We start from the raw sequence: 10,530 nt of genomic DNA on the forward strand, positions 1-10,530 counted from the left end.
AAACGCCGGCTTCGTATGGATGAGAGGCTGGTTTGGTGAAAAATTTGTGCGTTTAGGCCAGGGTTTGGTTTCGTGTGGACGGGGCCTTACTGTCTAACTGGATTGCAGCCATATTTAAATATGTAGAGGAGATTAAAGTTTCCCTGTTAAATAGCTTCTTATATCTCTGTTCCTCACTGACATGGAAAAAGACCAACTTTAATTATGCTTTCCTCTGGACCAGCTTCGCCACTCAACAGCATTGTTGCTTATGAAGTCTGGTAGTAGTTAGTAGGGAAACCACCTAACAATCAAGCTTAAAATCTTCTTTTGTTTATCTAAAAGCTACCTGCTAAATTAGCTCCTCCTCCTCTTCTGACGTAAGCATGTTATCGGAGTCTGCAAGGCTCGCAGTATAAACTGAGCAAAACCATCACTGTGAGGACCTTTACCTTGCAATGCAAAAAAGGTTTATGTTCCCGTTGTAGACTGAGAAGTCAAGGAAGACTGCTCTGGTGCCTCTGTCCAGCCACAAGTTGTCTTTGAGAAGCTGCAGATGGTTAGCTGACTCCTCCTTTGTTCGGGACAAGTCCTGGTAGTACCCTCCACCTCCATACTTCGACACCTGCCCCCAGTGGCTGCTGCTGTTCATCTCACTCTCTGGAGTGTACACCCACCTGTCAAACATCCAGACAAAGAGAGACTTAGGATGCAGCCATGCTTTTAAACATCTCATTTGCTACGATTCTTAGTTATGTATGAACTGACGCTGTTCCATTCTTTGGACCAAAGGGGGCGGTGTCCTCATTGCTGGGGGTGTATATGTTATAGCAGTCATGAAGCTCATCCCTCAGGTCTTGGTGGACAGAGCAGGACTCATTGCGAACCTTGACCTGCCGGAGTCGCGGTACGCCGAGGAGAAGGTTCTCATAGTAGATGAAGCTCTGATTTTCAGGCAGGCTCTTGTTGTTGTACCACACCTCCCAGTACATGCCGCTGAGGAAGGGCCCCTGGGTGAACTGTAAAGGCAAAATAACACTTTTTCTTATGCATATTAAACCAGAAAGTGGAGTTTATACATTAGTGCTCCGGTAATAAAGGCAATCTGTCTCTATTTTACCTTCCAGAAGTCCTCCATGGTGGAGAGGCTCCTAAATGTAGTTGGCTCCCCAGGAGACAGTGGTGTGTCCAGGAAAAGCTGGGACATAACTTTGGTGTAATGGTACATGTTAGAGTTCACCATCCCATACGTCACTGCAGAAAAAAAAAAAAGACAATGATGGTTTAAATTCCTTTTTCACTACAAGATGTAATCAAACTCACCCTAAGTAGCACTGAATGATTCTTTTCCCTTTACAGCTATTATAAAAACAGAGCAGGGGGTGACGTTAAGGATTTTTACCATTTGCCCAGAAACTATTTTTACTTGCCCAGTATAACGTTTGATAAATATAGTTCCTAATATTCATTTTTGTAGATATATCAATGAAACATGTTTGTTTTTTAAATGTTTTTTGTAATTCAGTATTTTTTAAGTGTACAGGTTCCTGGTGTGTATATGCATGCGTCAGACAATGAACTCAAGCCTACATTACCGTGTTAACATGCTTTTCAATCCTTCCTGCACATTCTTTTCAATAAACTTTGCTTTAAACTGTTGTGTGCTTGGAAAAATATAAATTGTAATGTTAAAAATCTAAAAAAAACTTGACAGGTTAAAAACTTACACTACTACTACTCACAAATTTAACATGTTTAACTCTATAACATTTAAATGCACCACTACAATGTATAGGAGTAAAAATTTGATTAATTTTAATTAAAATTTTTTAATGTATGACCACTGTACAGAAGACTGCAATATGATAGAAACATTTACACTGTGTGCATACAGTTATTATTTTCCTAATCCCTGACTGATCATTTTTAATCTAGCGTGTATTATAGTTTAGATTAAATTCATCATCCAGCTGCTGCTCTGCAGAATTCTCTCCCCAAGAGCTGAATCACGCCATCTAGCGGAAAATCACGCAGCTTTTTCAAATCACGTGAGAATGTGTACAAAACAACAAAAATGTCGCCTGCAACGCTTGTGGGTCATTTTCAGCGAATGTCGGTGATTTTAAAGTAATTTTGAGTGATAAATAAATTTTTTTTTGCGATCATTGCACTTGCCGAGCGGGCAAATGAAATGAAATTTGTACTCTCCCGACAATAAAAACTACTTGCCCCGGGCGATCGGGCAATGGTTAACATCGAGCCCTGCAGAGTATCCTTTCTTTAATTTGAAGATTTTGCTTTTTGGCGTAAAGATTGTTTGGTTTGGAAATATTCTGAATTTAACCTTCAGTGAAAAAAACCCAACAGATTCAACATTAAGCAAGAAGGGTGTGCTTCGTTTTCATTCACAACTTAGCAATTTTTGCTTCATCTTGATTGAATCACCTATAAACTGTATTTCCAAAAGATTTTTATTATGTCTTTTCTTTACAATGACAAAGAGGGAATGTAATATCTTAGTTTATTTCAGCTCTGCAGTGCAGGTCTAATAGCTGCCTTCAAAGTTCGGGGAAGCTAAGCTGTCCCGTTCTGCACTGATGTCGTCTGCCAGAAAATGATTTCCTGATCCACCCTAAACCACATCATGAGCTTTCTTCAGCAGTAAAGGCCAAAAAAAAGGAACTCTAAAGTTAGTCTTCTATTAACACAACATGCAATAATACCATGTAAGACTGGGTACTTTAAATTGAACCATTGTTGAATTTACATCTTCATCAAAACCTTTGGAATCTGGGTGAATTCCTGCCAATCTCATTAGGCTTGAAGCTGGAAAATAGCTGGTGGGGGGAGCTAAGGGGTTGGTACCATATTCAAGAAAAAAAAGGACTAAAGAATCTCTGCAGATGGAAATAAAACTGAGCTTTGCACAATTTGATTCTGTATGTTTACTTACGAACGCAGACAGTGATGAGGAACCCGACATATGTGAGCATCTCCCTCAACACGTTTCTGAGGTACCTTTCTCTGCTGCTGTCGCCGTCCTCCATCAGCTCAGTTCCCCACAGAGCTGCAAAGGAGGAGATTACAAATCATCTCAACATTTAAAAACACAGCATGCTTACAGGTAAAAAAAAAATAAATCAGTTCAAGCGTTTATACTGATATTTTTATCAAAAATAACCCCACGATCTTAATAGGATCAGCACAAAACAATAAGTAATTTCTATACGTAATAATAGCATCATTAACCAGATTTAGGGCTTCCCACAATGGCTCTTCTCCGTCCATTTCACTGCCATTATTAGTTTCTTATCCTCTTCACTACATCCATGCACCTTCTCTGAGGTCTTCTAATTCAGATAAAGAGATTGTGCTTTTCTGTGCACACTAGGGATCTAACGAAACTAACAATGTATTTTAATTTTCAATTAATGGTTTATTAGTTAAAGATTTAATCCATTTGATCATAATAGCGTCCACTTAAATGGAATTTTTTTTAGTATTGTAGTGTTACAGTTGTCCACTAGAGGGCTAGAGCAGAAAGATGAATGGATTCAGTCTGGTCATGATTGTTTGCGCTGTTAAATGGAGACAAGGATGCAGAATAAACATGTGGTTCTGTTTCTAAATATAAATACTGGATAAACTCCTAAACCCAGGCATACACTGTACGTTTTTTAATGCTCTTTTCGGGCCGATTCTCCAGTTGTGCGTGAATTTTTTCGATCGGAGTGGGTTTCAGCCTCCTCGTGCGTGCTGCGTTGTGTGGTGTACAGGGGGTAACAAGGGGCAATCAGCCTCTCACGGCCATCCCCCGATCAGGAATCGTGAGGTCGGGAGAAAATCAAACATGTTTGAATTCCAGTCAGATTTGTGAGTTGTTTTTGAGTAAAGCCTGCTGTTGAAGCAGAGCTGAGAGCCTTTAAGAGCCGATTTACCAGAACCACGAGTACCGTGCATGTGCAAACAAGGGAGTTCTTCATCTCCTTCTTCCAGTTTGACGTGTCCAACCATTGCCATCTCTCGGCGCACAGTCCCACGTGTGGTTTTTGGACGTGCAGAGTGAGCAGGTAGATCGCATCAGAGCGTAGGGCCGTACAGCGTATGAACATACATGGTGAGCTGTGAACTTTTAAACCCTGCGGTTTCGTCGTACAGTTTGAGCTTTAGCTTTGTGCAACAAGTGAAAATATGGTACAGTGTACGCCCAGCTTTAAGTTATCACCTAAATAGCTCCCATTCAACTGCGCTGCATGGAGGAGCAGCACGACTTCTCTGCTATGCTAGGAAAGTGAGGATGTGAAGATAGAAAAGAGCACTACACAAAATGCTCGCAACATGATAGAAAAAGACATGCTAGCAATAAGCATGGTAGACCGGAGAGGCTTATGTAGGCTAATGAACTTTATAGCAGCATATAGAACCAGATGTTTAACATTCCTCTGAGAATTTAAAAGTGCTGCTAGCAGCACAAAGTCAATAAAAAAGTTAACTGATTTTTAGGTTTTATTTCAGTATATTATTTCAGTATATTATGAGAAAGAAGAATTTTGACTTTAATCTCAGGATTTTGGATCTTAATGTAGATGAGAACCATTTGGCAGCACTCAGCTTCACTGACAAATATGTGAGTTGTTTGGGATGGCCAGTAACACATTGGTGGAAAATTATGGAATTAGGCATCTTTTCTGTGCCTGAGATTAAAGTCAGAATTGTGAGAAAAATGTCAGAATTCTGAGATTAGTCAGAATTGTGAAAAAAATGTAAGAATTCTGAGAAAAATGTCAGAATTCTGAGGTTAAAGTCAAAAAACAAAGATTAAAGTCAAAATTGTGAAGAGAAAGTCAGAATTCTGAGATTAGTCAGAATTGTGGGAAAAAAGGGTCAGAATTCTGAGAAAAACGTCAGAATTCAGAGATTAGAGTCAGAATTCTGAGAAAAAAATCAGAATTCTGAGATTAGTCAGAGTTGTGAGAAAAAAAGGTCAGAATTCTGAGTTTAAAGTCAAAAATCAAAGATTAAAGTCAAAATTGTGAAGAGAAAGTCAGAATTCTGAGATTAAAGTCAGAATTGTGACAAAAAAAATCAGAATTCTGAGATTAGTCAGAATTGTGAGAAAAAGGGGTCAGAATTCTGAGAAAAACGTCAGAATTCAGAGATTAGAGTCAGAATTCTGAGAAAAAAATCAGAATTCTGAGATTAGTCAGAATTGTGAGAAAAAAAGGTCAGAATTCTGAGTTTAAAGTCAAAAATCAAAGATTAAAGTAAGAATTGTGAGGAAAAACGTTAGAATTCTTAGATTAAAGTAAAAATTTTGAGAAAAAAGTCAGAATTCTGAGATTAGTCAGAATTGTGAGAAAAAAAGTCAGAATTCAGATTTTTTTTTTCTTTCTTTCTTTATACTGAAATAAAATCTAAACATGTTTCTTTAGTTTTTTCAGGGGCCCTAATCCTCTTCTGTATAAGTGTATTTTAGAAACAAAATATCCCTATAAATAGTTCTTTCTCTAAACCTCTACTGAAGGCTGATTCTTCATGGTCTAATAAACCTGACTTACTTCTGATTTTCTGGAGGATGTGCTTCAAACAGCTGCGGGGCTGCCGCCTGTCCTGCTGCCGGCCATGGATGGTGGGGGTCGGTGTTGGGTACAGCCCCCCTCTGGTGATGTGGGCGCTGCCGCTGCTGCTGCTGCCGCTGGAGGCCGTGGACACAGACCTCCGCCCGGGACTCGCCTGAGGCCAGTCCGCCTCCAGGATTTCTTCCTCCGGCTCGAACACCGGGTTGTCTCGGCTCCACGCCTGCCTGGATGGTGGAGACGGTGCACCGATGTTTCCTCCCAGAGCCATGTCTGGGTGCTGGATGTTCTCCATTTCTATCCCCTCACTGGAGCCCGCTGCTCGGGGCGACCTGCCCGCCTGGCTCTGGGGTCTGACCCGAGAGGAGCTCATGGTGGTCCGGCTAGCTGCTCCGATGGGCGACCATGGGAATGTGAACAACCATCCACCGAAAGCACAAGAAGCCTAAAGAAAATGTACTCAAATGTACAAAAAAGCCTTTTTCAGTCCTACAAACTGTTTCCGAACCGTTAGAGACTTCACTCGAACCAGAGTCAGAGAATCAACACATTTCGCATTAAAATAAAACCCCAAAAGTTAGTCATGCAGTTAAATATAAAAGGCAAAGTGAGCTCCTTTACAGGAGAAATGGCCTGAAGTTAAAAAGCGAAGATGTTTTTCTGTCCAGGAACAGCCATCTTGTTCCTCCTGGACCATTCCAGCAAACTTTCTCCTTTTTTTCCGCCTCTCTTTCCTTCTGGACTCAGGTTACATCAAGGCATGGCGTCGAAGTGGAGGATGGAAAAAAGAAAAAAAATGATGGAAAACTTTTTTCTTTCTTTTTTTTCTTCCACTTGAATCGTTTGGAACATCTGGGCGTAATAATTACAGTGTTATATGATTACCCGTCCAGTGAATACTTTATCAACTTTATCAACATGTCGGAAACAATTCTTATTTTTTTATTTACAAATATCTTTCCACATTTTTCCAGAATGTTTTGAAACTTTTTAAAACTGCGTTAAAAGTAAAAAAAAAAAAGGAACAAAATGGCACTAAAAGAAAAAAAAATCCCGTTTCATGCTTATGCTTGTTTTGGTTTGGGGTTGCTATGGCAACGGGGTGTTTTCACTGCTAGCCTCATATTGCCTTTCAGATATTCTTCTCATAAAAGATAATCAATATAGAAACATAAAATGTTCTGTTGTATTTAGTCATATTTCTCCATCTCTATTTTGGGTTAATTGTTTTATCTAATATGTTCAAATCATTTCATTTCTGAGATAAATTCTATATTAAACTAATTTGGTAAAACTTTCTTGAATATGAAAAAAATGTTTCAAATTTCAAATTCTGTATTTATTTATTTAATGAGTAAAAAATGTAAAAAATATATAAAAAATAAAATAAAAAAATAAATAATAATAAAAAAATAATTTAAAAAAAGTCTGTATTTAGTAGTGTTGCACCGATACTAAGGGTGTAAATCACACCCATCATGGTGATTCGATTCAGTATCAATTTCCTGACCCAACGATTTGATTACTTTCCAAACTCAAGAACACACCACAATACGATTCAGTTCAATTAATTTGTTTGTTTTTGTTTGTTTTACCTTACAGGCTAGACAATGTGTCAAATTTGATATAAATCAATGAAAGTTGTAATATTATTATGCATTTTATTTGAGAAACAACAGTAAATAACAGAAGTAGAAAAGTCTTACTCCACCTAGGCTTATGAAAACCTCAATCACTGAAAAATAATAAAGCCTCTGTGTTTACGCAAGTGTTTGTGTGCAAGCGGAAAGAGTGTAGTGGCTAAAAGAAGCGAGGTAGGAGGGCAAATAGGTTTAGCGCCTCCGCAGCACAGCAGTCAGAGTTATGTCCAGGAGCAAATGGATAAAAGTAGACATGGAAAAAAAAAAACATGAATCGATACTCTTGCAAGACGTGTCAATGCATCAGATCATTGGCTGTTGGATCGATATATTGCAACAAAACGATTATTATTTACACCCCTAACCGATCCAGCACTAAAATGGTGGTATCGGTATCGGCGAGTACCAACAAATAGGGCACTGATACTATTTTGGGAGCGAAAAGTCTATTCAACTATTGTCACCCATTCCAGGTAGGCAATAAAAAGTTCTACTGGATTCACTTTGTATTAGTCTTTTTCCTGCTTCACAAAGGCAGGCAGCAGCTTAACAAAACCATGATGGCAATTATTTTACATCCAAGTAGTATGCAGTTCTTCATATATACACACACACATCACTTTAAAACAGATGGTATCGGTATCGGCCCATACTGCACAGCCAGGTGTCAGGTATTGGGGCCAAAAAATGGCATCACTAGTAACAACACTAGTATTTAGGATTAATATGAGAAAAGTATGAATACACACTATGGAATTAATTAACACAATATATTGCTTTATTTGCCAAAAGAAATTCCAAAAAAGTGTTGACGGATCTTCAGAAACAGCTATGAAAGTTTTCTTACTTATCGGTGATAAAATATTTCTAACAACAACAAAGTCCCAGTATTGGTTAAAAACAAATAGGCAGTGATGCCTGTTAATGAACAAATAATTTATTCCAGCTTCCTCTCAATAAAACCTCTTCAAACAATATTATGTCACTGATTGATTTTCATCATATATAATTATGTGTTATATTTTGTGAACTTTCATTGGTTGACCAGTAGATGACAGTAAATACAGTCAAACTATAGACCAATAAAGTGAATATTATGTAACTATGCCATCATTACTAACATGTGTAAAAGAATCATGCATTTTTTTGTTTTTGTTTTTTTTTCTTTGGTAAACCCTAAAAATGTGATGCATAAGATGTGAAGCTCTCTTGCTAAAGAGACCAAGGAGTCTGAAGGGAACCTGGGCGTAGCTCTGATCTAAGTTATCAGTCTCATAAAAGGAAAACAATGTTAAAATCCTTTATTTTGATAAGACAGATGAATGCATTTGTGTGTTCACTGGTCTCAGAAAAGAAATCAGGAAGATTCAGCATATCTGAAAAGCTGCTGCCAGAGTCCCAGACAGGAAGATCGTACATGTCACATGTTAAATCTCTGGCTCCCTGTTTGTAAGGAGGAATTTTAAAAGTTTTAGTTTATAAAATAATGAGCTAAAGCCATAATATGGGGTCTCTTGTCGATGCAATGCTCTTAAGTTCCTCAGGTGATCAGAGTTCTGGTACACACAGGAAAAATCGAAATCTAGATATGTCATTTTTTCTTCAAATAAGTGCATTTGTTCTTGGATTGAGGAGGTAAAAGAGACATTTTGCCCATGGAACAAGACAATTTACACTTAAATGGGAAAACACAATTATATTGTCTTATTTCAGGTGCATATTATCTAATTATCTAATTTTAAGAGTAAAAATACTCACTCCATTGGCAAATTATCTAATTTACCTACTCAAATTAAGGATAAATACACTTAATTTAAGACATTTTTATTTCTATATCGTTGTTCCAGTGCTGTGTTCACAAAACCAGAACTAACTCACGTGAGATAGTGTTTTCAGATAAAGCATAAAACCTTTAACCAATATTTATATATGATTAAACTGTCTTTGTGACATGCCTTGAAGTGGCGCGTGTGGTTAATTGGTGCTAAATAAATAAACTGAATTTAATTCTATTTCTTTGTTCCTCAGTTCTGGAACAGAGCAGCTGAAAAAAAACAGTGGGGGCAAAAAATCTTCCTTCCGTTGTTGAAATACATAAACCTATTTTTTACTGTAACTTTTGATTCAAGCATCTTAATAACCAATTTGTTAAGGATTCCTTTTAAGCATGTAAATGTCATTTTTTTTTGCTTTTATTCATTATTATAGATGTCATATAAAGCTATTTGGATTGAATTGTGAGTTATTAGTATTATGAAAGTAAAGTTGCCTTGCCCAAGAGGAAAAAATATGCATATAACATTCATTTACTGTTTTATTTCATCTACATTCTCATGTTTCTCTTATTTTCTAAGTTTTTCTGTATTGGATGCCCTTTTGTCTGACTTTAATAAAGACTGTGTGCTAAATTCATAAAGCTTTAAAATACTTCATGCACTAGATGTTGATCTGTGGTTTCTCCAAACAGGTTAGACAGATTAGTCATCCTTCTCAGTATTTATGTTTCTTAATATGCTCTGTCTGTTAATATAACCTGATTCTTGTTTTCCCTGTCTGTCTGCTTGGTTTCTTTTTTCCTGATAAACCATAAGGTTGCTGTAGGGTTGTTGTTTTTGAATATTCAGCCTAACTGCATTTTTCTAAAGTCAAACACTTTTCAGTTGTGAGTTGTTTTCACCTCTCTTCCTCTGTTTCTGGACAGCTTCAGCTTCAACTCTGTGTGATCGGTTTTCTTCACATGATCGCCTGACTTTTTTTTTTTTTTTAGCTCACCAGAACATTTCCATTAGATTATTGGGTTAAGGTCATGGCTTTCATTGGACCATTTCAGAGAATTTCCTTTGAACTCAGACCTTCTTTGGTTAAAACAGGGATACTTATGTGTTCTTACTATTGTTGAAATCTGATCTAGTACCAGTAATTGAAAAAATTATATTAGCGCTTTTGTGTTGCATTATATTTGTATAATCATATGTGGGAGGATTAAGAGGTATTCAGGAAAATAAAAAGGCATTTTTCTGATGTTCTTTTTGAATAACAGAAAATACATACAATGATGAGACGGGCTCCATTGGTCAGGAAAACAGCAACACTTAATTTGTTTGTTGTTTTTTTGGTTTATTTTCTACTTTATTTTTCAAGTTTTCCACAAATAAGTCACGGCTGTAAGAGAGTAAGTATCAAGTTTATCCTTACTATCTCAAAGCTCACTTAAACAGTGTATAGAGTACTTGTATAATATAATTCAATTTAATTCACTTTATTTTTATAGCACTTTATTTTCACAACACATGTCATCTCAAGGCACTTTACAGTTCACCAGATCATACAGTTAA

At 37.2% G+C, this 10,530-nt stretch overlaps 1 protein-coding gene across 2 annotated transcripts in view; it reads right to left on the reverse strand.

Moving 5' to 3' along the window:
• The window catches only part of pkd2 (polycystic kidney disease 2 (autosomal dominant)), a 21,388-nt gene extending 15,094 nt beyond the window's left edge, over positions 1 to 6,294 (reverse strand). The window contains exons 1-5 of one of the 2 annotated variants that reach the window (XM_015400936.1): positions 5,538 to 6,294; positions 2,933 to 3,046; positions 1,100 to 1,233; positions 748 to 998; positions 432 to 656 (exon numbers count right to left, since the gene is read on the reverse strand). In XM_015400936.1, coding sequence (XP_015256422.1) covers positions 432 to 656; positions 748 to 998; positions 1,100 to 1,233; positions 2,933 to 3,046; positions 5,538 to 5,928 — 1,115 coding nt within the window. In that variant the 5' untranslated portion in view covers positions 5,929 to 6,294. The remainder of the gene's footprint in view (positions 1 to 431; positions 657 to 747; positions 999 to 1,099; positions 1,234 to 2,932; positions 3,047 to 5,537) is intronic. The other variant, XM_015400935.1, reaches the window with a different exon arrangement.
• Positions 6,295 to 10,530: the final 4,236 nt, after the last annotated feature.

The sequence above is a fragment of the Cyprinodon variegatus genome, unplaced genomic scaffold (assembly GCF_000732505.1).
Source record: "Cyprinodon variegatus isolate N-32 unplaced genomic scaffold, C_variegatus-1.0 Scaffold1162, whole genome shotgun sequence".
NCBI lineage: Eukaryota > Metazoa > Chordata > Actinopteri > Cyprinodontiformes > Cyprinodontidae > Cyprinodon > Cyprinodon variegatus.